Below are 27,251 nucleotides of genomic sequence, written 5' to 3'. Positions count from 1 at the left end.
ATTACTGAAGTGCCCCGACAGGAGCAGAGAGCCCCCCCCCCGCTTTCTTGGGGCATTGGAAAACCAGTTTTCAGAAAGTGAAACTGGATGAAACTTTTTACCACCACTTAGTGAACAATTAGGTAGGACTACTAAAGGCTTGATAAAATTACTTTGCTCTGATCCTGGGTAGCCAGTTAGCCAGACGTTGCCCATCAGAACCACTTGCTTGTGTGTTGCTTTTGTGAAGAAGTTGGCCTGGAAAGTAAGACCTTAGTGCCATCTGTGGGCATGAGCTGAACACGAATAAGGGCAACTCTGGAACGAATTCCTACTTGAAACTCACCCGGCTCCCTCTCTGTGTCTTCCCTGTTGGAAAAACACAAGGCATTTTTACACAGGGCTTTTTATGTACAATACCACATTCAATTGCTGCCACTTATCATATATCATATTTTTGAGCCTCACTGTTGTTAAGCTTTTTTTTTTAACAGTCACTTGCATTATATTTTACTACTTTTTAAAAACAATCATTTTAAAATGATTTTACTGTATATTTTCATGATTATGTTGCATGCATCTCTTGGTGAATGCATGCAGTGGGATTTAATAGGTTTTCGTTAATATCCTTGGCTTCAGCGAAGGTCCTGTGTGAGTGCCTGGAGACGGTTGGGGGATGGATGGCGGCTAACAGATTGAGGTTGAATCCTGACAAGACTAAGTCCTGTTGTGGGCGGGCAGGTGGGTGTGGTAGACTCCCTGCTCCTGAATTGGGCAGCTGTGCCCCTGAAGAACTAGCTGCGCAGCCTGGAGGTCATTTTGGACCCATAGAGGCCCATTCTGGTCCATTCTGTGTCCAGGGCAGCTCCATCTGGGACGCAGGATGAAACCCTCCCTGCCCGCAGACTGTCTAGCCAGGATGGTGCATGCTCTGGTTACCCCTCGCTTGGACTACTGCAATGCACTCTATGTGGGGCTACCTTTGAAGGTGACCCAGAAACTACAACTAATCCAGAATGCGGCAGCCAGACTGGTGACTGGGAGTGGCCACCAAGACCACATAACACCGGTTCTGAGAGATCTTCATTGGCTCCCAGTACGTTTCCGAGCACAATTCAAAGTGTTGGGGCTGACCTTTAAAGCCCTAAACAGCCTCGGTCCAGTATATCTGAAGGAACGTCTCCACCCCCATCCTTCAACCCGGACACTGAGGTCCAGCTCCGAGGGCCTTCTGGCGGTTCCCTCGCTGCTAGAAGCCAAGTTATGCAGGGAACCAGGCAGAGGGCCTTCTCGGTGGTGGTTCCTGCCCTGTGGAACGCCCTCCCACCAGATGTCCAAGAAATAAACAACTACTGTATCAGAAATTTAGAAGACATCTGAAGGAAGCCCTGTTTAGGGAAGCTTTTAATAACTGATGTTTTAATCTGTTTTTAATCTTTTGTTGGAAGCCACCCAGAGTATAAATAATAAATTGTTTTTGTTGTTGTTGCTATATAAAAAACCCATGAAGTGCTCTCATTGAAGTGTTTTGTGCCTTAATAACGCCCCCTTCAGTTACCTGAAGCCCCTCCTGACGCACAGTGGTCCTCCTCTAACGACAACGCTCCCAAGCTGCTGCGGCCCCATTGCCAGGTGCCTGACCAGCCCTCAGGCTTATGAGGTACGTGCAGAACCTCCCAGAAGGACCATGGAATACTTTCTGTGTATGTTGTGTTTCCGCAGCTGCTGAGGTTTGGCTGTGCAAAACAGTTACTATATTCTTGGAGCAGCTTTTTCCACCAAGTGCTGTGATTGCTTTTCAGTTTCCAAATCAGACTAGCTTCTGTCTTTATCTATCATATGCCACTTTCTTGCTCAAAATCGTGCTCAGAGCAGCTCCAAACAGCATCAGAAAAGTGCAATAAACATATATATAGCAACATTTCAAGATAATCCACTGCTAACATAATGCAGCAGAAAGCCACATACCATACTTTTCCATGTATAAGACTATGGTTTTTTATTCAAAAATCTTGTTCAAAATTTGGGGTCATCTTATACATGGGTAGTGCATTGTGGGGACATGGGATTGGTTGCTGCCACGAGTCGGAGATTGCTATTGGTGGCTGCAGGAAGGGCTGGTGTTGATTTTCTGTCGCTGCAGCAGTTGGGCAGGCAATTTACTGCTTTTGACAGCAAGGGGACAGAGGATAGTTTGCTTTGTTGATGCGTGTGAGCAGCACTGTCGGTCTGGCGGGTGAGTGATTTTTGTTATTCCCCAAAAAATCTGGGCCACCCCCCCAAAAAAAGTTCAACAACTCTGGGCAATCCCCCCCAGTTTCTTAATTTTTTGTCCCCCCAAATAGGGGGTGTCTTATACATGGGGGTGTTATACATGGAAAAATACAGTAAATGTTGCTTGGTCAGTCAAAGTCCATCCATACCTTCATCATGTTCCCAATAGACCACCCTTTATTGGCATTCCTAAGCATCTGATACTTCTGAACTTGGCAGTTTGATTTTGGTAATGGCCTTTGGGAGACCTGTTTGCCTCTGTAAAATTGTTAAATACTATGGGAGTCAAAGAAGATAAATTCTGTGGTGTTTTATGAATGCAGATGGACTTAATTTTTAAGCAATATTCTTGTGGAGCAGGTATTTAGCCCCATTTTACAGGTATAAGTGAGGCAGGGGAGAAATGATGACTACTCCGGTGGGGTTAGGACCCAATTGTCCTGGATCTGAATCTCGTGGAACATGCCTAGGTTGTGAAACCTTCATATCTTGCTTGGGACATGGGCATCTTGTAGAAAATTGCAGTCATAAAATAAAAACTTTCCAATTTTATTATGCCAGTCAGACATCTTGGACAGCAGGAATAGATATTAATTCAGCATATTAGGTGCTTGGTAAAATAGCTCTTTTCTTTTACTCAGAATCAAGAGCAGCTGAAAGACGATGATTCAGACCTTATTTTGAATGACGGAGACATCAGTTTGACCTACGGGGATTCCACCGTGAACACAGATTCTTTGACATCTGGCGCATCTCGAAGGGCGGCGGGAAACGGTTCCGAGGACACCCTGGACCAGGAGCTTGGGTTTGGGGACCACGAACTTGTGATAAGGGGCACACGCCTCGTTCTCCCCATGGATGATTCAGAGCCACCCTCAAATGTAGTAGACAATGCCAGACATGGGCCGGCATGAGATCTGCTGGTAACAAGGTGATCAGTAAAACCCCCCCACATACGATCATGAAGAAAAATGTACTACCTACAACAAAAAACTACTGCATGTCTCAGAATGTCTAAGCTGTATAAATATTACTTATTTATATGGTGTTAGGAGAATATAACTACCCATATGAGACAACTTGTGAAGAGCGACTCTTAATTTTCATAAGTTAAACTCATGGACTATACTGTGTAGCAGTGGAACTGTTTTAGAACAAATATCCTTTATGAAGGGGAAAGGGGGGACTGCTGCCAAGATCTTCCCTCCCAACTTGTGTCAAATAGTCTGCTTTTCTTTTGCAATTTCCCATCACTTACCTGAGAGTAGGAAGGAGGTAGTGGTGGTGGTGGCGGCATCTTGGGTTGCGTTTTGCCACGTCCATCTCAGGTAGTGAGCAGGTGGTTTTGGCTGCCTTCCTTTAGTGGATGGCAGGTCTGGAGACTTGAAATTTCCTCTCTGTAGCATTGCTATAGGATTTGTTAGAACAGACCTTGATATTATGATGGCCTGCATGCTAAACCTGCCACCAGCCGATAAGAAGCTGTGATCGTAATAGAGTGCTTGGATGAAACGGTCAAGGAGCAAATGGTCAGTGGCTTGTTGACAGGAGCCGCTTGCATCTGTCTTCCAGTTGCAACATGTGCTTTTCATAATAAGGCTCGAGATGATTCATAAAAGCAAGTTCTTTAAGATTTGTGCTTGGATTGAAGGTGGGTGTTTGTTTTCTTTTTGTGTTTAAATTTCTCTCATGCCTTATTCCATAGGGCCAGGGGCAGGTTCTGAGTTATGAAGCAGTCAAAGTGGGCAAAGTTTGGTTTTTCACATAGAGAAGTAGTGTTTCTAGATCAATTAACAGCCATACGAAGCCATTGCTGGCTCCCTTTCTAAACTTGCAATTGAGTGGCTGTGCCTTTCAGCTATGTCAAAATTTTCTTCTTGCTGCATAGCTGCCAAGAAGACCAGTTCCACACCATATCATGGAGTTCAGCTGTGTGAACAGGACATGCAGAGGTTTAAGACTCTTAGGTGTGGGTTTTCAAAAGTGGCAGTTTAGGTAGTACCGAAAGGGAGTTGTCTGTCCATCCATCCTGTATAGTTGCACTTTGGTTTGGTCACTTCTTTGCATGCTTATGTGACTATAAAAAAACTACAACCTTTGGTTTTTGTTCTTGTGTCTCTTTCATGTTAAATGAGTAATATATTTGTGAGCTGCCATAGATTATTTACATGTTTTTGTTTTGTTTTGTTTTGCCTAAGGAAGAGCACTGAACAACTCGCTGATATTGCACTTGGTGTATTCAGCCTCATCCTGCCATGATATTTTTTTATTAATCCTTTTGATTTATTTTTTTTACTTGGTGCAGTGGGTGTTTTTGGGAAGCCAGGATTTCTGAATGCCATGTTTTCTTCAGAGAAAACAGTTGCCATATAAAACCTTTCAATGTACAGTTCTTATTTCTGTCCCTTTTCTCAAAGCACTATAGGGCTGTACAAACTTTTTGCTCTGCTAACACAAAATTGTGAGGACCCTGAAAAAAGAAGAGAATCCGGTTTTGATTTGTTTGAACATCATTCCATTTAACAACAGTACAAAGAAAAGAGAGCGAGAAGCTGGAGAGAAGCAAAGCCACCCTCTAAAGGCAGTAGATTCCCTAACTCGGTTGCAGCAGGATGTTGGGAAAGGTGTGGGGAGTCAGACCCCTATGTGGTGGACGTGCCCCATAGCACAAGGTTTATGGAAGAAAGGCAGTTGCAGCAGGAGAGGGAGAAGCAGCCTGGACTATCTCCAGGAGGGAGAGTGTAGCACATCTTCACACCTGCAAGAGAGCTTGGCTTCTTAGCGGTGCCAGCCGGACTTCTTGTATTTATAAGAATTGGGGGCCTTTGACTTTCATCAGTGGGTGATGGTTCCCATATTTTCCAGCGCTAAGCAGGAAGCAGGAGGTGGAGTTCTTACAATACAGACAAGAAACCAAGATAACTTCTCTCTCTTTCTTTTCAAACTTTTTTTTATGTTCTCAGGTCTGAATGTCATGCCTTAAGTATGCTTCCATGCAGTTCCTTGTTATTTATGTCCTTTCTTTTAAGATTGAACATTCTGGCTGCAGCCAGCCATAGAGGTTGTTCATGCAAGCCCTATTGAAACGAAGGGAAATTCATGTTTTTCTTCTTCTCCTCCAGCTTGCACAAGAGAAGTAGGACCTCCACTGCACCTAACAAGTTAATAAATGCCGGTTTCCATTGTTATCATAGGAATTCGTTGTTGAGTACTGATACATCCTCCCCCCCCCCCCCGCTATGCAGGAATTCCATGAAGTGTGTGTGTGTGTGTGTGTGTGTGTGTTTTTATATGATGTCTGTATCTTAAAAGTTTGATGTTAAAACAGTAATAGGGAAAATGTTCATGAGTTGAGATTTTTACATCACCTGCACATTAATGATTTCCTTTGTTTAAGGCTTTTCCAAACAAGAGTCAATGACCTCTTTATCCCCCTCTTATTAAATATTTTGTAAACTGATATAACCAGTAATCATATTGACAAAAATATCCCCATCTGATACTGTGGAATGTTGTGAAACAAACTTCCTTTGACAAATCCGCTTCTAGTCCACAGGGTGTCACTGCACTCCTCACCTGAACAGGGAGAGTGCCTGTGCCCCTTGGTGCCCCCATGGACCTTGTTCTGATGAACTTTTTTTGTAGGTAATACCAGAGGGAAATAATTCTTAGGCTCGCATTGGCCGCCTCCCTTTTCTGTCTTCCCATTGCAGAAAGTAGCCCATGTCACAGCGTTGCAATGCTGTGTCTGTGCCAGTCCCCTCTCAATACAGGAGAGCCGGAGAGGGGCTACCAGTAGCAGATTCAGTGAGATCTTGATGCAGCTGAATCCAGTAAAGTGAAACACTAAAATGTTTATCAGTGCCACGATAAATAAACCGTATTCAATAAGTAAACCCAGCCAGATAGGCAGGGTGTAAACAATACAATTGTTGTTGTTGTTGTTGATTAATATAGATGTTTAAATACAATAATAAATAATAAATAAAATGATAGATCCAGATATGAGAAGCAACAAATGATGCATAAGATCAAATGCAGATCATCCAGACAGACTAGATTTACTGTGACAAATCATATGGAGAAATGTTTTGGATCACTGAGGAAGTCCCACATGCTTGGAACACATTTTGGTCTTGGCACAATTGTTTGTCACAAGAGTTGGTTGATCAAGCATCAATTGGATATATTATTTATTAATCCCTTTATTTTATTTGAATACATTTTATCTCTCGTGGTATTAAAGCTTGCATACTTCTTTCTAACATTTCTGGAGTAGCAAGTTTTATTCTTTGGATCTTACCCAATTCACTGTTCTGTGTCTTGCTTTGGAGGTTAGGGCCCATGCACCCTCTTTCCAATATAGCGTCCCGTCATTCTTTACTGTCTCGCTGGGAATAGAAGGATGAAGTGCATTCAATAGCCAAAGTCTTCCTCCCTTTTGCAGAAAAGGGTAGAAAAATGTTCCCTCTTTGTTGTCAATAGCAGTCATGGAAAGTTCCCATAACCCTGTAAGGTGGGATCAAAGTTGCAAGTTGTCATTGTTGAAGTGGGCACTTGGGAAGAATATAGGTTCCCTGGCACAAGTGATGTATTCATGCTCAAAGTGGGGCATGAACAGCAGGCACAGATATTATCCCTGTCATGCTCCAGAGGAGACATATTTCAGTCTCACTTTCCAAAATGGTGGCAATTGAATGTACATAATTTATGGGTGAGAGGATCAGCTGCCAGCATTGCTTCTGTATCTTAGTTATGAATTAAGGATTTATAGTCATCCACATAAATTTTGTGGGTTGCTGTGCTGGCCAGGATCCCCTGCCCTCGATTTCCCTTTGCCCAGACTGAGCATCTCTGCTAAAATGAAATACCATTTTAAAAAAACAATCTCTCTCCTTATGTAGTAGTAAGCTCCCCATCTTTGTTTCATACATTTAGCTGCTTGGCATGTTTATGTCAACAGGCTGCTGCAAGTTCCAGATTTCTGATGCTTATTAGATGAATATTCTGTTTTCGTCAGGATGATTGTTTTGGTCCCAGATTTTATTGCATGTGAATAATAAAGAGAACCTTTTAACAGAACTGATTAAAGACATATACTGAAATTGCCCAAGGTTCAACCATGATTTGCCAGAAATAACTCCTAATATTTTGTATTGACTAATTTATTTGATGTTAACGTAGAACATTATTTGTGCTTAATATCTCCAGGGGGTCTTTGCACTCTTCCCCCATCCTTAATGACCTCGAATACAGCTGTGGGAACTTATTACCTCCCAGGTCCAGGTGTGGACCCTGATAGGCCATGTCTGGTGACACAGGAGCATAATCCTTGATAAAAGGATTAAGAAACCCCTTCCTTTGGAGCTGTCTTTTCTCTGAACAGAATGGACACATTTTTCTGCATCAGATGACACTGTATGTCAAGTTCTGGTATATTCTACTTACTATTGGAATTGTCTGTTGGAATTTCATGGTACTATTAACTGCTATAGTTGTGGTGTTCTTGTAATTATATTCTGAAGCATAATTGCACCTTTTTTGGTTTATGATGACTAAATCTTTGATTGTTCCCTGCACTGTGAAAGGAAAAAAGAATCATGGGTCTATAAAAAATAAGTTTGTTTCTTTGGATTTTGTGTCTCTTTGTGTTCCTCGTAACAACTTATAATTCCACACTTATTTTGCATATTTGATGATTTTAAATCTTTGCTAGGGTTTTATCACAAAAGAGTACTTGTCCCAAACCTTGATCTTGCTATCAATGGAATTCTTCATTTTATTATACGTAGTATTTTATCTTTTAACCAAAATACAAAAAACAACAAGTATTCACCCTGACTGATCCAAGCACCTTGTCCACATCCTTGAGCCTTACGAACCATAACTCATCCAACACAGCAGGGCTAGACACCTTGAGATTCATCTGCTGTAACAGCAGTCAAGGTCTCAGTGGGTGCAAGCAATTTTATCCTCAAAGAGCTTTGCAGACAAGTCACAGTGCGGTATTGTGGGCCCCACCACCTTCTTTGGGCCAGGCTAAAAGGTTCTGCACCATCTGGAGAAGCTCTTCTGGGTGGCCCAACTGGGATGCAGTGGAGGCAGCAAAGTAGGCCGCCTGCATCAGTGCTCAACTGCATTCAACTGGAGTTTTTCTCCACTTGCATGGAACCTTTGGGTGGGTAGGGAGCGCCAGCCCACCCAGCAATAAAAATAGCTAATTGAGGCTCTGCCCCCCTGTGGCGGAGGAAGGGGGCGCGCCCCGCCCTTGGTGTATTCACTGGGGTGTGTGTGACAAAATGAGTTTTGTTTTTTTTAAAAGGGGACACGAAACTTTAGGAGTGACATGGTGGCTTAGGCGCCTGCAGGTTCTGCACTGCCTGAAACAGCAGCGTGGGACTTGCATCTGCCTCTCCCTCAGCCGCCCTACAGCTGGGGGGGGGCGGCGGAGAGGCTCCAAGCTTTGGCGAGGCTTGTCCCGACCTCACGGGCAGATCACCCCACCCCCAACTGCAGGACACTCCCCCGCACCAGGCACCCGAGCGGCTAGCTATACCACTGCCGGCCCCTCCCAAAAAAATCCTGGCTACGCTCATAATTGAAGCTGTCTCCCAGCTCATTTCCTTGCCCTAAGCTCTGCAGTATACCCGGGAGCCAGGCAGGCTGTCCAAGCAGGAGCAATCATGTCAATGGCTTGAGCCATTCACATGTTCTAGATCAGGCTTCCTCAACCTCAGCCCCCCCGATGTTTTTGGCCTACAGCTCCCATGATCCCTAGCGAGCGGGATCAGTGGTCAAGGCTAATGGGAATTGCAGTCTTAACATGCTGCAGCCCCCGGAGTGGAGAACAGGTAGGGGCATGGCTGGTGCGCGTTCCAGGCAGTGGCGTAGCGTGGGTTGTCAGCACCCGGGGCAAGGCAAGTAATTTGCGCCCCCTAACCCGTGGATTTGCGCCCCCTAACCCCCAGATGTTGTGTCCGGTGTGGCCGGCCCCCCCTGCACCCCCACGCTATGCCACTGGTTCCAGGGGCGCAGCTGTGATGGCACCCTTTCCCCAAATGGTACCCGGTGCAGCGCATCCCCCCCCCCCTTCGTATGCCAGTACTAGAGGTTGGCCAGGGCTTCAGCCTCAGAAATCTCCCAGAACCGCCTGGAAACCCATTGGATCCATCAGCCTCTGAGGGTGAACTGTCCTAACAGGTCTGCTACCTCTGTAGAGTGGGAAAGGTGCTAAAAGCCTAAATCTCTGGAGCTACTGCAGCAGCACAGAAAGGAAGAGGCACAGCTTGCCTATGTCAGGATTTTTCTCTTGGAAGTCAAATGCAAGCATGATGCATGCATTTTCCAGCCAGGCCTTTCTCTCAGCACAGCAGGCACAGATCTGCTTCTTCCGAATTCTCGAGAGGAGGTGCAGCCTGCAATGGAAGCAAAAAGACTGCTGTTGCCCAGACAAGAAGCAAGCAGTATGGCCTTAGCCAAATGGCAGTAACTAAACTCAGGAAGTGGGATGAAGACAGACCCCAAAGTCCCTGCTATTTGGCATCGCTGTTGAGTCATTTATACAGGGAGAAGAAAGGGGAACTAAGGAGTTCTTAAAAGAAGGTATCAACCCTCCAGGACTTGTGTGGAGACAGTCCCATGCGTAAGGAGGGACAGAAATAAGGAGAGGGGTTGCAGGAGACCACCTGGCAGCTGGGTGGGATGCATTTGGAAATAAGAGCAGAAGCGAGAGGCAGCTCTTCAAAGCACCAGATGCAGTCTATGCCAGATGCAGAAGGCACCTGGGAGCCAGTACAGTGGTACCTTGGGTTACAAACACTTTGGGTACAGACTCCACTAATCCGGAAGTAGTACCTCGGGTTAAGTCAGAACCTTGCATCAGGATGAGAACAGAAATCATGCATTGGCAGCAGCAGGAGGCCCCGTTAGCTAAAGTGGTGCCTCAGGTTAAGAACGGTTTCAGGTTAAGAACGGATCTCTGGAATGAATTAAATACTTAACCCAAGGTACCACTGTATAGTCATTTGGTGGGAGGAATAAGAAGCTTTGGCTTTGGAAGACCGTGGCATGATCATAGCTCATTGGTAGGGAGCGTACATGTCTTACAGGCAGAAGACTTACCTCTGGGCATCTTCAGTGAAAAGGGTGTTGAGTAGCAAAGTGTCTGCCTTGGGCCTTGGGAAGCCGCTGATACTGAACTACGTGGACCAGTTTATTTGCCTTGGAGAAGGCAGCTTGTATGTTTGTATGATTATAGCAGCATTTATAGGATCACAGATCTGAAAGAGAGCAGCCGGCAGGCCAAATATTTCAAGGGGCAACAGAGATTGGGTGGAAGCTGTAAAAGTGGAATAGGACTTCAGAGGGAGGAGCTCTATCAACTGAACATCTTTTGTTGGCAGGTTGTCAACAGAGATAATTACAGTGATAAATGATAGCCAGGCATGAATTTTGGCTATCAAATTCACTCTAGAGCAATGGTATAGCGTGAGGGGCAAGGGATACTGTGGCCCTCAGTGCAGAATTCTGAGGGGGTGCCAAGGCTGTGTGTCTGCTGTGTTCTTCTCACAGTCAGTGAAGGGACAGCAACTCCTAGGTGGAATTCCCACTGGCTGGAGGCCAGACTTTTTCTGGTCCATGCCAGTCCTTCCCTGGGGCCTCCTTTCCGTTGTGTGTCCTTGGGCGATGTGCGTGCCCCACAAGGACCTTCCTTCACCTGTCCTTGCACAGTGCAGCCAAGGAGTGGCAGCTGGGAAAGGGCTGCGCTTGGTGCCTTGGCTTGCTCCCTGCTGCCTTCTACTAGGCCTGCTGCAGCTGCAGCTCAGGTGCTTCTGGGACGCTGCCAGGAGCACACCAAGCTGAGAGGGCAAACATGGTAACCAACAGGCAACCTCCATGAGGAGCAGCTGCTGAAGGGGTGCAGCACAGCCCCCCTCTTGTCTCCCATGCAATCCCTGCAAGGAGATTAGGGGGAACAATCTTTGCCTTGCTCCGGGTGCTGCCAATGCACACTAATGCTCTAGAGATAAGAGTGAAAGGCAATTAATAATAATAATAATAATAATAATAATAATAATAATAATAATTTATTATTTATACCCCGCCCATCTGGCGGGCCTCCCCAGCCACTCTGGGCGGCTTCCATAAAAACCAAAAATACAGTAAAATATCACACGTTAAAAACTTCCCTGAACAGGGCTGCCTTAAGATGTCTTCTGAATGTCAGGTAGTTGTTTATTGCTTTGACATCTGCTGGAAGGGCGTTCCACAGGGTGGGCGCCACTACCGAGAAGGCCCTCTGCCTGGTTCCCTGTAGCTTTGCTTCTCGCAATGAGGGAACCGCCAGAAGGCCCTCGGCGCTGGACCTCAGCGTCCGGGCAGAATGATGGGGGTGGAGACGCTCCTTCAGGTATACTGGACCAAGGCCGTTTAGGGCTTTAAAGGTCAGCACCAACACTTTGAATTGTGCTCGGAAACATACTGGGATCCAATGTAGGTCTTTCAAGACCGGTGTTATATGGTCTCGGCGGCCACTCCCAGCAACAGTCTAGCTGCCGCATTCTGGATTAGTTGTAGTTTCCGAGTCACCTTCAAAGGTAGCCCCACATAGAGTGCATTGCAGTAGTCCAAGCGGGAGATAACCAGAGCATGCACCACTCTGGCGAGACAGTCCGCAGGCAGATAGGGTCTCAGCCTACGTACCAGATGGAGCTGGTAAACAGCTGCCCTGGACACAGATTTGACCTGTGCCTCCATGGACAGCTGTGAGTCCAAAATGACTCCCAGGCTGCGCACCTGGTCCTTCAGGGGCACAGTTACCCCATTCAGGACCAGGGAATCCTCCACACCTGCCCGCCTCCTGTCCCCCAGAAACAGTACTTCTGTCTTGTCAGGATTCAACCTCAATCTGTTAGCCGCCATCCATCCTCCAACCGCCTCCAGACACTCACACAGGACCTTCACTGCCCTCGCTGGTTCTGATTTAAAAGAGAGGTAGAGCTGGGTATCATCTGCATACTGATGAACACCCAGCCCAAACCTCCTGATGATCTCTCCCAGCGGCTGCATGTAAATGTTGAAAAGCATGGGGGAGAGGACAGAACCCTGAGGCAGCCCACAAGTGAGAGCCCAGGGGTCTGAACACTCATCCCCCCCCACCACTTTCTGAACACGGCCCAGGAGGAAGGAGCGGAACCACTGTAGGACAGTGCCCCCAGCTCCCAGCCCCTCAAGACGGTCCAGAAGGATGTTATGGTCGATGGTATCAAACGCCACTGAGAGATCCAGCAGAACTAGGAAACAGCTCTCACCTTTGTCCCTAGCCCGCCGGAGATCATCAACCAGTGCGACCAAGGCAGTTTCAGTCCCATGATGAGGCCTGAATCCCGACTGGAAGGGATCCAAATGGTCCGCTTCTTCCAGGCGTGCCTGGAGTTGTTCGGCAACCGCTCGCTCTATCACCTTGCCCAAGAATGGAAGATTTGAGACTGGGTGATAGTTGGCCATTGTGGCCGCATCTAAAGATGGTTTTTTAAGAAGCGGTTTAATAACCGCCTCTTTCAGTGGGTCTGGGAAGGCTCCCTCATGGAGGGAAGCATTCACCACCCCACGAAACCCATCGCCCAGTCCTTCCCGGCTAGCTTTTATAAGCCAGGATGGGCAAGGATCCAGGAGACAGGTGGTTGGTTTCACTCGTCCAAGCAGCCTGTCCACATCCTCGGAGGTAACAGATTGGAATTGATCCCACTCAACTTGACTAGACAGAACTCTAGCACTCTCCCGCCCTGGCCCTGCTCCCACGGTGGAGTCTACTTCTTCCCGAATCTGAGCGATTTTATCTGCAAAAAAATTTGCAAAATCATTGCAGGAGAATATGTGGCCCTTACTGGGCCCCGATGTTACAGGTGGTTCCGCTAAATTGTGAACCACCTGAAAAAGTCTCCTGCTGCTGTTTTCTGCACATGCAATAGAGGCGGTGAATAAATTCTTCTTCGCCGTCGCTATCGCCACTTGGTAGGCTCGACGTTGAGCTCTAACCTGTGTCCGGTCAGATTCGGAATGAGATATCCGCCACCGGCGCTCTAGCCGTCTCAACGATTGTTTCATTGCCCTCAGATCCGTGGAAAACCACGGGGCTCTCCGGGCTCCATGCAATCGGAGAGGGCGCTTCGGAGCCAGTCAATAGCCCTGGTTAACTCAACATTCCAGCGGGCCACCAGGGAATCGGCTGAAAGGCCATCAACATGGGATAAAGCATCCCCTACCACTCTCTGGAAACCATTTGGATCCATTAAGTGGTGGGGGCGGACCATCCGAATTGGTCCCACCTCCCTGCAGAGGGGATGGGTCGCAGAGAAGTCCAGTTGCACCAGGAAGTGATCTGACCATGGCACTTCTTTTGTTTCACTTTTACTTAGTGTCAGATCACCAACATCCATAGAGGTAAACACCAGGTCCGAGGCATGTCCGCGGCTATGGGTTGGGCCAGATTTATTCAGGGACAGCCCCATGGAGGCCATGCTTTCCATGAAGTCCCAAGTGACCCCTTGTAAGGTCGTGTCGGCATGGATGTTAAAATCCCCTAGGACGACCAAGCTAGGTGTCTCCAGGAGAACATCCGCCACGACCTGAAGCAGCTCGGGCAGGGAATCCTTGGTGCAGTGGGGAGGTCGGTACACCAAAAGGAATCCTGTACTGCCCCTATTGCCCAACTTCCTTCCCAATAGGACGCCTGGTGCAAACTAATGACTTTCTAAAAATCACTGCAACCCCCCCTCCCCGCCCACATGACCTGGGTTGCTGTGCGTAAGAGAAACCTGGTGGACAAGCAGCGGCAAGGACAGGCCCATCTGCTTCATCCAACCAAGTCTCTGTTACACATGCCAGGTCAAATCCTCCATCCATGATCAAGTCATGGATGGCAGTGGTGTTATGAATCATTGACCTGGCATTGCACAGCAGCACCTTCAGGTCATGTGGGTATCCCTTGCTGATTCTAGTATCCATCCGGTTAGGACCAGACCCGGAGGCAGGAATAGTCCTCAGACAATGACTAAACCTGCCTCCTCTGTAATGACATGGTCTGGTCTTAGCGTAACTCCTCCTCCTACCCGTGATCACTGAGATTGGTTGTCCCAGTGCATTCCCCCCTGTGGAACATGCCCCAGCCATTTTGTGGGCTGGTGCCCACTCCCCGGCAGCCCTGACCCCTCCCCCTAAGAACAAAATAACAACTTAAACAAACAAACAAAACCAATAAAACAATACAAACAAAAAAATGTAAAAATTACAAAAACATCAAAATAAAAAAAATAATTCCCCAAACCCAACCAAACATCCATCCCACCCCCACCCCCCACATACAAAAAATCAAAAAGAAATTTTTAAAAAACATTTTAAAAACACTCTGTGCCCCTCCTGCAGTAACACTGTCCTAGTGAGGCCTGTCAGGCCCTGCCCTGGGCTAGATGGTAAGTGGCAGGAAGGAGCAGGGTCCTCAAGCACTCGCTCAGGGGAGTCCTCCTGGGCAGCAGGCAGCAAGCAGCAAGCAGTCCTTGTGAGGCTTCAGACCCCGCCCCAGGCCAGATGGTAAGTGGCAGGAAGGAGCAGGGCCCTCGGCACTCACTCAGGGGAGTCCTCCTGGGCAGCAGGCAGCAAGCAGCAAGCAGTCCTTGTGAGGCTTCAGACCCCGCCCCAGGCCAGATGGTAAGTGGCAGGAAGGAGCAGGGCCCTCGGCACTCACTCAGGGGAGTCCTCCTGGGCAGCAGGCAGCAAGCAGCAAGCAGTCCTTGTGAGGCTTCAGGCCCCGCCCCAGGCCAGATGGTAAGTGGCAGGAAGGAGCAGGGCCCTCAAGCACTCACTCAGGGGAGTCCTCCTGGGCAGCAGGCAGCAAGCAGCAAGCAGTCCTTGTGAGGCTTCAGGCCCCGCCCCAGGCCAGATGGTAAGTGGCAGGAAGGAGCAGGGCCCTCAAGCACTCACTCAGGGGAGTCCTCCTGGGCAGCAGGCAGCAAGCAGTCCTTATGAGGCTTCAGGCCCCGCCCCAGGTCAGATGGTAAGTGGCAAGAGCAGGGCCCTCAGGCACTCACTCAGGGGAGTCCTCCTGGGCAGCAGGCAGCAAGCAGCAAGCAGTCCTTGTGAGGCTTCAGGCCCCGCCCCAGGCCAGATGGTAAGTGGCAGGAAGGAGCAGGGCCCTCAGGCACTCACTCAGGGGAGTCCTCCTGGGCAGGAGGCAGCAAGCAGCAAGCAGTCCTTGTGAGGCTTCAGGCCCCACCCCAGGCCAGATGGTAAGTGGCAGGAAGGAGCAGGGCCCTCAGGCACTCACTCAGGGGAGTCCTCCTGGGCAGCAGGCAGCAGGCAGTCCTTGTGAGGCTTCAGGCCCCGCCCCAGGCCAGATGGTAAGTGGCAAGAGCAGGGCCCTCAAGCACTCACTCAGGGGAGTCCTCTAATCCATTAACCTCTAATGCTCTGAAAAAGACATTTTCTACATCAGGAGACAGAGAAGCTGTCAGCTCCGGGGAAACTAGAGGGGGTGATTGACTTATGAGCGGAGGAATCAACATCTTTCCAAAAGATATGTTAAAACTCTGATGGGCATAAGGTGTGCAAAAGCCTCCCTTTCTTTAATTATCTCTGAGATGGTTATAATTTATGACTGAGAAAGGTTTCTCTGTCAGCCAGTGGATATTTACATCTGGTGTGTGAGCTACTTTCTGGCTTTAAGAAGAGTCCATCATTAAAGGCTGAAGGCAGAACAGAAAGCACACTCTAATTGTTTTAGACAATAAATTTTTAAATAATTACAGGAAGTTATGAGTGCTAAGAATTTTTAATTTTCTTTTTTCTTGATGAAAATTCTTTTTTTCTTGAAATCAAAAGTAATTTTGCCACTTCATATTTATTCCATGGGAAAGGAAGGTGTTTTCATTAGAGAAAACACTGTGAAGATCTTAAGGTGGAGATGGGAGATGTAAAAAGACTGAAATATTAGTAAGACCAAAAACATTCAGTATGGCAAATATATCACTGGACATTCCATCGACTGTCGGCATCCTTCAGCAAATGTTTGATGAGCAGAAAAGGTCATTAAAGCTAGGATTGATGAAATGGTTAATGAAAGAGGATCAGAGGATGAAATGGAAAGTGGAATCAAAGAGGACAAAGAGACTTCGGAGAAGAATATAGATAAAGGATTGCCAGAACAGGAAGGTGAAACAGAAAAGTCTTTCATACAGATTTTTATAAGAATGAAAGAGTTAAATAGTGAAGCTGAGATGTTGGAGGAGTGCAATGAAGCCGTGGAGCGAGAGCGGAAGAGACATGATGAGCTAGCAGAGATAACTGAGTAAGGACTCTCTGTACAGCTTGGAGTGATTTTCCAGGAAAAAGCTATCAAACCTCTGGAGCTTTTCTTGGAAATATAATAAAAGAAGCATAAATTGAAGGATTTTTTTTCCAAAATCAAGGTGAAGAAACCATGGCAAATACAGCAGGAAATGAGAATGGAAAATATATAACTGGTTGTGAATTGATGAATACATAATCAGAAAAGAAATATGGATTATTATTTTAATATATGATCACAGCAGAGAGATTTGCGAGGAAAATATGAGAAGCCTAATTATGGTTTAATATAGAGGAATTATTTGTTGACATTATTGGTGATGAAGCTGATATGTTTGAATGGAGAAAAACAATTGCTGACATTTATTAATAACAAAAATTAAATAACCCCTTTGGACTTTTTGTGTGAAAAGGAAAAGGAATTAATCTGATACATTTGGGTTGGAAGACTGGGAAAATAGATCAGCTGGATGTCAAGCCAGAGTGAATATTCTGAATGATTTCTTTCATGTAAGTGACAAACAGAAAATCAGAACTTTTATTTTTCTTCTTGTCTTCTATTTTTGTTTTCCTTTGGTGTTTTCTCTTTTTCTCTCTGTTCTTGCTTTTATTTAAAATTAGTTTCTTTTAACTTATTGTATTATGAAAAAGCTTTAATAAAATCTTATTTTTTTAAAAAAAAAGTGGCATAGGGCTCCCTTAAACTGTTTTTTCCTGTAAATCTTACCAATGAAGTATTGTCTCACCATATTGGGGAATTTTAAATTGTATATGGGGTGTATAAAATGACATAGTGGCAAGATTAGTAAGCCCTTGTAAGATTGTGTTCTATGTATTTTGTAATTTTGCATTTACTGTGAAGATACCTTGACTTTCTAAGCCAGTATGATGTGGTGGTTAGCATATTGAATTATGAGTTACAGCACAATGTATACATATGTGCACTTCAGAATAATCCCTAATGTGTTCCATGGGCCTTACTCCCAGGCAAGTGTGTGTAGGATCCAATACAGTCAGGTCGTGGAAGGGTCAGGTCATGCCCTGCCTTGTCCCTGGGTTTTCAAACTGCGGCCTGGCTTTCAGAACATTCCAGAAGAGCAGTGACTAGGTATGTGGAGAATGTTCCGCTGGAAATTGATGTCACAGTGACATGCATCTCATAGCAAGGAAGACATTTCGAGAGAGAACTCTATTAACTGATATACCAGTCACACGGCTGTGATAATTGCTCTCATATAAGAGCACAAGAAGAATCCTGCTGGATCAAACCTGACTCTCATTTCTCCAGCATCTGTTTTCACAGTGGTCCACAGAGGGGGAGGCTCACAAGGAGGACTTGAGCGCACCATCACTCTCCCCACCAGTAAGGAGAATCCATAGGTAAAGAGCCTCTGATGGAGGAGGGAGAATAAAGCCATCGTGGGTAGCAACCAGTAGTCTCATCCACCAATAATTTATCTAATTATCTTTCAGGGACATTGAAGCTGATGGACGTCTTTGCTGTTGTGGGAGCAAATGCCATAGTTAATTATGTGCTGTCTGTAGAAGGGCTGTCTTTTGTCCATCCTGAATCTTCCAACATTTGCTTCATCAGATGTCCCTGAGTACTAGCATTGTGAGAGAATAACAGCTTCACTCTGCCCACTTTCTCCAGGCTAGGCTTCATTCTATAAAATTCTGCTCATATTTTCTCTACACCAAAACACCCCTGGGGACCCTGTGGTTCCGCTCCTTTCTCCTGGGCTGTGTCCAGAAAGTGGTGTTGGGGGATGAGTGTGCTCACTTGTGGGGTGCCTCAGGGTTCCGTCCTCCCCCCCCCATGCTTTTTAACGTTTACATGAAGCTGCTGGGAGAGATTATCAGGGGGGTTGGGTTGGGCGTTCATCAGTATGCGGATGATGCCCATCTCTACCTCTTCTTCAAATCTGAAACAGTGAAGGTCCTGTATAAGTGCCTGGAAGCGGTTGGAGGATGGGTGGCTGCTAACAGATTAAGGTTGAATCCTGACAAGACAGAAGTACTGTTTTGGGGGGACAGGGGGCGGGCAGGTGTGGAGGACTCCCTGGTCCTGAATGGGGTAACTGTGCCCCTGAAGGACCAGGTGCGCAGCCTGGGAGTCATTTTGGACTCACAGCTGTTCATGGAGGAACAGGTTAATTATGTGTCGAGGGCAACTGTCTACCAGCTCCATCTGGTATGCAGGCTGATACCCTATCTGCCCGCAGACTGTCTTACCGGAGTAGTGCATGCTCTAGTTATCTCTCGCCTGGACTACTGCAATGCGCTCTAGGTGGGGCTACCTTTGAAGGGGACACAGAAACTGCAATTAAACCAGAATGCCGCAGCCAGACTGGGGACTGGGAGTGGCTGCCGGGACCACATAATACCAGTCCTGAGAGATCTGCATTGGCTCCTAATACGTTTCCAAGCACAATTCAAAGTGTTGGTGCTGACCTTGAAAGCCCTCAATGGCCTCGGCCCAGTAGACCTGAAGGAGCACCTCCATCCCCATTGTCAAGAACGGATACTGAGGTCCAGTGCCGAGGGCCTTCTGGTAGGTCCCTCTCTGCAAGAAGAAAGGTTACAGGGAACCAGGCAGATGTCCTCCTTGGTAGTGGCGCCTGTCCTATGGACCACCCTCCCTTCAGATGTCAAGGAGATAAAGAACTACATAAGTTTTAGAAGACATCTAAAGGCAGGCCTGTTTGGGGAAGTTGTTTATGTTTGATGTTTCATTATGTTTCGATATATGCTGTAAGCCGCCCTGAGTGGCTAGGAAAACCCAGCCAGGTGGGTGGGGTATAAATAAAATTATTATTATTATTAACACTTCTTCATGCAGAAGAAGAAAACAGAAGATTGAATCAAATGCTGTAAACTGCAGATTCCCAACTGAATTCGTTTTACCTCATTGTAGTTTATTGTGTGTGGCCTACAGAAGAAAGTTTTCTGGAGTTCATATACCATTTGTGAACAGTGTTCGAAACTCCCACTGTTCTAGCGCATTTTGCAACAGGGAATTTTATTAATGTGAGCAGTTTCTGAGCTTTGGGCATACTATTGAGCCTCAGATTTCAGATTAAAACTGCGGAGTGGAAGGAAAGGAGGACCTTTTTCTGCCTCCCCACTCCCAGTTACTCTCTGAAGAATAGAGAAATGACCCTCTTAAAAATGTTAGGGGGGTGGGCTGGGGAAAGAATAAAGCATGTGAAAAATGAACATAATACTTTAGCTGCAGTTCATTCATTTTCAGCTTTGCATTCTTGTTATTTAAAAAACACACCTAGACATTCCATTGTTGTGCCCATAACCTAAGCTTATGGTGCCATTTAGCTTCTAGCTTTCATAGCTCAGTTTCTAACACTGTTTGTTAGACCGTCTATGGGCCAATAAACCATGGCATATGCCCCCTACGTTTAATAGACAGTACCGCACTTCTAAAAGATAAAGAAGCTATTGCACTGTGCTGGAAAGAACATTACCAGCATCTCCTTAACAGCAACTCCCCTTTTGCTGCTGAGGTCCTCTCAAATTCCGCAAAAACAAGTTAGAGATGAGCTTGCAGTACAGTGGTACCTCTGGTTAAGTACTTAATTCGTTCTGGAGGTCCGTTCTTAACCTGAAACTGTTCTTATCCTGAAGCACCACTTTAGCTAATGGGGCCTCCTGCTGGTGCCGTGCCGCCAGAGCATGATTTCTGTTCTCATCCTGAACAGATGAGACCCGAGGTCTTAACCCGAGGTACTATTTCTGGGTTAGCAGAGTCTGTAACCTGAAGCGTCTGTAACCCGAGGTACCACTGTATCTCCAAATCTGGGAGAGTTGTGTACAGTAGTAGCTCGAGTTACATACGCTTCAGGTTACATACACTTCAGGTTACAGACTCCACTAACCCAGAAATAGTACCTCGGGTTAAGAACCAAAATGCTTGTTTACAAAGCTATTGTACTGCCAACCTTACTATGTGCTTGTGAAACATGGACCACTTATCAACGCCATCTCCAACTCCTCAAAAGATTCCATCAATGGTGTCTCCAAAAAATTTTACACATCACTTGGGAAAACAGGCGAACTAATGCCAATGTACTGGAAGAAGCAAAGATCACCAGTGTGGAAGCAATGATTCTTCAACATCAACTTCATTGGACTGGTCATGTTTTGCTATTGTCTTCCAAAGCAACTACTCTATTCTGTGAATCTACAAAATTGTCCTCCACAGTCACTTATGGACTCATAGTTAAAACCATGTTTATGGAAGACAATCTTACTCGGCTACGAGTAATCGCCAAAGAAGAAGAAGAAAGAAGAAGACTGTGAATTACAGTAATGGTGACATTTACTTCTATTTAGTTTATAGACTTAAAAGCAGGGTTTCATAACATCATTTATTTCACATTCATGAAATATTATGAAAGAAATATACTACATAGCATTTTTTTAAACTTACAAATCTTAAGGATGCATTCAGATGGGCTCATATCCTGCCTATGCCTCTGGGGCAGGTGGAATCATGGGCTGTGAAATTTCAAAAAGTTCCACAATCTGCTCCCAGCATGCAATACTCAATGGAACGAGGCCTGAGGTTTGTGGTGGAACATAACTGCCTTGTCCTGGATCTAAAGGTTCCAAAACAGGAATCTCATCCTCATCTGCCTTTATTCTTGCAAGCCCATGTCTTACCAAGTATAAAACATGATACATGTTATCCAGGGTTTGCGCAAAAGAATTTGGATCAGTCACAAACTTAAAGAAGTTTATGGGACTCTCACCGCCTTCTCTATAAAAGACTTTCAATAGTCCCAAGATCCTTTCTGCTTCTTTTATCGTTGCTTCATCGTCACATGATTCTTCCATGTCTTCTGACTCTGCAGAGTCTGTCATGGCTTGTTGTGGAGATGAATGCCCCTTGACTTGTGCCCCAACAACAGGAGGGTCAGCACTGTGGGCAGCTTCCCCCCCCTCTGAAGGCTCCGGGCCAGTTTCTGCTATTGCCCTCTCTTCCTCCTCTTTACTGTGGAATAAAAGTAATTGCGATAAGGCACCACAGAGGGAAAGCAGCCATCACTAAAACATAGATGAAACAATGATTCAAAAGAAATTAAACACTGATAGAAGAGAATGGAATTGTAGAGATGGAGGGGAGCCCCAGGGGTCATCTAGTCCAACACCCTACAATGCAGGAATAGGCAATAAGGCAACTGCAAAAGTAGAGGGCACACATACTAATTCTCTCAATTACAGTAAAACAGCATAAAATAAAACATATAAAACTCTTTGTTCTTTTTGTTTTTGCTTCCACCATACAGCAGAAAGAAAAAGCAGGCAGTTTGACTTACCGTAGGTTATAAAAAGTGGTAAATATTTCTAAATTATTCATATAGAAACAGAAATTTAGTTTGCACCCAGCTTAGACATCCTACTGGTCAGATTCTCAGGGTGGAAGCAAAAAAAGAAAAAAGAAGAAGAAAAGAAAAGAAAAAAAGATAGAACAAAGAGTTTGGTAACCCCCTTCCTCCTAAGTGGGATGGTGGTGACCAACTAAGCCTAATAGGACAGATTAAGCTATGGTTTTAACCCCTTCATGCATGAATTAAAAGTTAAGTCGGTTAGTTGCATAAGACTGATTTATCCCACAACAGAAAAAATAATAATCTGCCAGCAGAAGGACAAGAAGAAGAAGGGAAATAATGTTCTCTTAAGAGCATGAGCTTTTTGGAAAAACAAGTTCTGTTCTTTATCTTGAATGTTTATCAGCTAAGTAGACTAAATATTTATCACCAGGCTGTTATCAGTTTTTCCTCTTCAATATCACCTGCTTCAGAACAAATAATTCAAGACATGTTAATATCTCTGAGTGGAAGTTCTGTCCACTAGATCATGTTAAGGGTTAAGCCACAGAGGGTGAACCACTTTCTATAAAAGACATACAATTCCACCTTGGAAATTCTCATGGATCTTGGGTGTTGGTTAAAATCTTTCCTTTTGAATATTAAAAAAGCGGTTGGAAAACATTGAAAAAGTAATTATATGAGAAACCATTCTACTAAAAGGACTGATTTCTGTATTTTATAAAGCATTAATATTTTATTCACTTCACTAAACAAATCTCTGTAATGGAGGGGCTCATTGGGATAGACAAATAGACGATGAAAGCTGGCAGAATCTATGGTCAAAGAGACCATACAAATCTTCATTGGCTTTGACAAGGAAACATCCTCTCAAGTTAGCCATGGTTGGTGCTTGACCTCCAGGCCATGGTCCTTTACAAAACCAACTTGCTCTCCTCTATGTTGCAGGTGCTGTGCAGGTATATGCCCCAAAATATGTGGTGGGAGGACTGCCCCAAGGTAGCAACTTTTTGGAAAGGTATTTCACTGATCACAGCACAAAGTAGCCCTCTCTGCCCTTATTTGGCTCTGTCTGATGTGTTTACACAAGAAAGGATGAGTTTAGGAAGTAAGGACTTATATAACATCTGTTAACTGAAGGCACACTGCCATCTTGGAAAACTTTGAACTACTGAAATCTGGATCAATGGTACACTATACTTTGGCAAACAGTGCTGTTAGAAGAATTATGATGCAAACTGAAAGTTGCAAGAGGTCAAAGGAAACATGGCAATTTCTATGCTTTTTGATATAACTATTTCTTTCTGCTTATTTATTTATTTCATAAAATGTATACAACTTGTTTGTAGAAAAACTTCAAAGCAGTTTAAAACTATCACTATAAAATTTACAACTGTAATTTAAAACAGAGAAAGTTAATGAGGTTCAGGTAATGGGGTACATAACATAGGAGTCCCCTCAGTTTTTGGCATAGTTTCGTAATTACTTATTTTCAGGCTGGCAATTACACCTTTGAACCCTGTGTATCTGAAGAAGTGTGCATGCACACGAAAGCTCATACCAAGAACTAACTTAGTTGGTCTTTAAGGTGCTACTGGAAGGAATTTTTTATTTTACTTTGAACCCTGTAACAAAGAAAGTAAAAGAACAATAATATTAAAAAACCTCAGCAATTTTTTTAAAAAAGTGATCTTAACTTACCGGTTTTCAGCCATTATTTTGTATAATTGTATATCTGGTCTTGTTTTCTTATTCTTTCTTCTATTATGTGCTGAAGATTTGAAAAAGATCAAAACAAAACATTAGAAAAAGCATGTTTGTTTACGCAATCCTGAAATGTTTTTAGCTTATTCTTGATTTTAATTTTCTGAATGTTTGAAGAGTAGTTTTTAACTGTGTTCACTCATAATTACCAAAGCAAAATAACTCTTGAGCAGTGTCATAGAGTGTGGTGGCTTCCCCCAATTGTATTTAATGCTGCATTTTACTTGAACATTTCTCTACTGCCATTCTCTGCATCTGGCTCCAGAAGGACTTGCACGACTTCAACGGACACGTCCCACCAATAGGGGGCTGGACTAGATGAGGCTTGGGGTCCCTCCCGGCCCTGCAATTCTGTGATGAATATAGTCCTTCACTTTTATCCTGCCAGGACCAGCCTGAGTTTACCATAAGCAAAACAGGCTCATGCGCTCTCTTTTTTCAAGGTCTTCGCATGTCACCATGGCCTCGACTTCTGCACCGTTGCCAGGGAGCCAACTGAGCTGGTCCGCAAGAGCCAGACTTTTGGCCAACGTGCCGCCCGCTCCAGAGGCTTTGCAGAACAACTTCCACCATCCCCCCAGTTCCAAAGATTGGGAGAGCAAGCCCGAAACGGCGCCATGAGTGCTGGGCTGGGAAGGCTTCTTCTAAACCCAATTGAGGGAGGGAGCATTTGGGGGAGGGAAAGAGTTATTTCTCCACCAGTCTCATCCCGCCCCCCGCAACCCCCTTCCCTGCTGCAACGAGGCTTGAGAGCAGCGTTTTCAAGGGCCATTTTCGGGGGGGTGACAGCCGAGGTGCGGACAGTTAACCCTTTCCTCCCAGGTATGGCCACCCAAGGACTCGCGGCTACAGCAGAAGTCTTCTGTCAAGCCGCCCTGCAAGCCCGACTCCAGCGTTTTGTTCCCATGCACGCGTATCCTTTCCAGCTCTGACACGCAAAAACCTTTGCAATGGCAAAGGATGGAGCACCACAGTTGCTCCGCGCGCACACGCGAGTACACCTCGGAACAAACCCGTAGATGACACGGTGTCTTTGCAAGGGCTCCCGGGGGGCTGCAAAACCGGGGTTCGGGGTGCGGGAAAACCCCCCAACTAGCTCCGCCCGGGACGAGCTACGTGTTGAACCCCTCGGAGGCTTCCCGTTAGGAGCAGAAGAGCAGCGGGGTCCCTTTCCTGCCCTCTCCAAATGCACCTCTGGAACGCCCCGGGGCAGGATTTGAACGGGAGTCAGCCCGCGAGAGCCGAGGAGGGTCCCGCAGCCCACCGCTCACCTTTTTCTGCGCTCCGAATCACCGTCCGCAGGACCTGCTTCAGTCTTAGCGCTCAGCAGCGGGACAGACCTGATCGGCGCTCCTTTGAGCCGCAGATGCAAAGCCTGTCGTGTCATTGGCCCAATCTGAGGATGGCTCCACCAATAGGCATTCAACAGGCAGCTTCGGGGATCACATTTCAAACACCTGCGGAAAACTTTCGGCACACTCCCGGCTTCTGCAGGCACTTAAGGATCCATCTTCCCAGGAGAGGGGCTTTCTGACTGCAATGCTTCGGATTGTGGGATAGTCCACATATAACTGTTCCTGAATTGCAGGGGTCCTCGGCGACCCTTCCAACTCAGTGAAAAGTTTCTGTTGTAAATAGCGCAGTGCCTAGTTATGTATTATTGCTCCATATCACGAAGGGGTCTGAGTAAGGTTTTTTTTATTGCTCTGGTTCCCTCCCCCGCCGCCCCCGCCCCTACATTTAAAGCCCGATCACAGTGCATGACTTCCCCCCAAAGAGTCGTGGGAACTGTAGTTTTACACCTCAAACAGCATGCAGGGAACTGGGCTGGGGCTGGGGAGAGGGAACACGGGTCAACATTGCCTACTTGGGTCACCCCCCCCCCCGTCTCTTGTCTAAATTGTGTCCTTCATCCTGCCAGGGGTGTGTGAGACCAAATGTGCGGATACAGAGTGCTTTCTGCTCTGAAATGTGCTCTGTACATGATGAGGACTATGGCAGTTAAACTCCATTTCCAAATGAGTAGCGTGGGAGACTCTCTGCAGACCAAGCTTTCCACAACCTCTAGAAAAGTCCAAGATGTAGATCCCAAAGCCCAACAGGTGGTACAACTGCATGCAGCCATCGGAGGAATTCGAACTATGGAGAAGGGACACCAAGGGTCAGCTAGTCCAAGCGCCTTCAATGCAGCAATCAATCAATCAATCAATCAGTCAGTCAGTCAGTCAATTGTTCAATCATTTTATTTGCATGCCGCCTTTACAAAATTAAAATCATGCTCATAAACAATCATCAAAACATCAAAAAGTAACCAATCAAATACTTTCCACATACATAAATCATAACATCCAAAATAAAGCTACAAAAAATAACATCAACAAAAGGAACAACTCCCTCCCAACAAAACCACCTAAACAATGGCTCAGCTCCATAATCTCTGACTGATGGCCACCCACTCTCTGCTTAGAACCTCCACTGAGAGTCCCCTACCTCCTGAAGGAGTCTGTTCCACTTTCAAACAGTTTTTGCCATCAGAAATTTCTTCCTAATATTTGGTTGGAATATCATTTCTTATTATTTGCTTCTGTTGGCTTGGGTGATCCCCTTAGTTTGGTCACTCTTCTGTGCACATGTTCAAGTTTGTCAATATTCTTCTTAAATTGTGGTGCCCAGATTGAGCCCAGGACTCTGGGTGGGGTTTGACTAAGGCAGAAGAGAGTGAACCTGCAACTTCCCTTGATCTGGACACTAGACTTCTCTTGATGCAGCCTAGAAAACCATTCACTTTTTTTGATGCTGTTTCACACTGTTGACTCGTGCTAAGCCTGTGGTCCACCAAAGCCCCTAGATCCTTTTCACATGTACAACTTCAGAACCTGACATTTGTCCCTGTTGAAGTTCATTGTGTTAAGCACCTTGTTTCTCAAATAGGAATTCTGTTCATCTCCCCCCTGGTACCACCTTCTCCATTTAGACCATTTAGACCACAATTTATCTGAGGGATGATGTTCTCATTTTCTTCTTTCTTTATCTGAGGATTCACTGCCATCGGGTATTCAGGCTGCTTCCCCTTGCACCCTTTTCCCTTCACGCAGCATGAAAAAACAGTGATATAATCCAACCTTGGCATATTCTTCTGTGGGGCCATGAGCGAGGCCTTGTGTAGGTTTCTGTCTGCTGCTGTTTGTAGCTGTGATACAAACAAAACAACCCAACACTAGGAACATTCAGTTAGTTGCTTGTCTCAAGATGCTTACAAATGCAAGGCCATCATTTGTTTTTATTTGCTTAGTTTTATTTTTATTTTAAAATTCTTGGTTTACAAAAGTACGTGCATTGATACTACTACCAGAAACAGGCCCCGACCCAGTGCCCGCGCAAGAGGTTATGAACCTGGAGCTGCTTCCTGACTGCCCCATTCAGGCACAAGAAGTTGCGCACCATTCCAAGAAAGATAGGGTCATCTCCCGGGTCCTGGACTGGGTGTGGAGGGGATGGCCCTGCAGCAGCCCCGGGCCAGAATTCGCCGGCTACACAACCCGCAAA

General features: G+C 45.8%; 1 protein-coding gene and 3 long non-coding RNA genes across 4 annotated transcripts in view; 2 read left to right on the top strand and 2 right to left on the bottom strand.

Annotated features, from left to right (window-relative positions):
- SLC9A6 (solute carrier family 9 member A6) overlaps positions 1 to 6,109 on the top strand; it is a 49,576-nt gene extending 43,467 nt beyond the window's left edge. Inside the window, exons 15-16 of the mRNA XM_081896944.1 lie at positions 1,534 to 1,639; positions 2,895 to 6,109. Of these exons, the coding sequence (XP_081753070.1) occupies positions 1,534 to 1,639; positions 2,895 to 3,167 (379 nt within the window). The 3' untranslated portion in view covers positions 3,168 to 6,109. The remainder of the gene's footprint in view (positions 1 to 1,533; positions 1,640 to 2,894) is intronic.
- A 3,416-nt stretch (positions 6,110 to 9,525) lies between these two features.
- On the bottom strand, positions 9,526 to 17,697 carry LOC309361816. The gene is made up of 3 exons (XR_014164651.1): positions 17,460 to 17,697; positions 10,375 to 10,532; positions 9,526 to 9,668 (listed from the first exon to the last, which is right to left on the bottom strand). It is a non-coding gene; the product is annotated as an uncharacterized lncRNA (long non-coding RNA).
- Positions 17,698 to 17,837: 140 nt separating this feature from the next.
- LOC309361820 lies at positions 17,838 to 18,240 on the top strand. Its single transcript, XR_014164656.1, has 2 exons — positions 17,838 to 17,973; positions 18,067 to 18,240. It is a non-coding gene; the product is annotated as an uncharacterized lncRNA (long non-coding RNA).
- Positions 18,241 to 20,920: 2,680 nt separating this feature from the next.
- Positions 20,921 to 27,038, bottom strand: LOC309361814. The gene is made up of 3 exons (XR_014164647.1): positions 24,977 to 27,038; positions 23,643 to 23,712; positions 20,921 to 21,604 (listed from the first exon to the last, which is right to left on the bottom strand). It is a non-coding gene; the product is annotated as an uncharacterized lncRNA (long non-coding RNA).
- Between the last annotated feature and the right edge of the window lie 213 nt (positions 27,039 to 27,251).

The sequence above is a fragment of the Podarcis melisellensis genome (genome assembly GCF_964234715.1).
Source record: "Podarcis melisellensis genome assembly, chromosome: Z".
In the NCBI taxonomy this organism is placed as follows: domain Eukaryota; kingdom Metazoa; phylum Chordata; class Lepidosauria; order Squamata; family Lacertidae; genus Podarcis; species Podarcis melisellensis.
The sequence above is the reverse complement of the archived record's forward strand: the minus strand, read 5'-3'. Positions and strand labels throughout refer to the sequence as shown.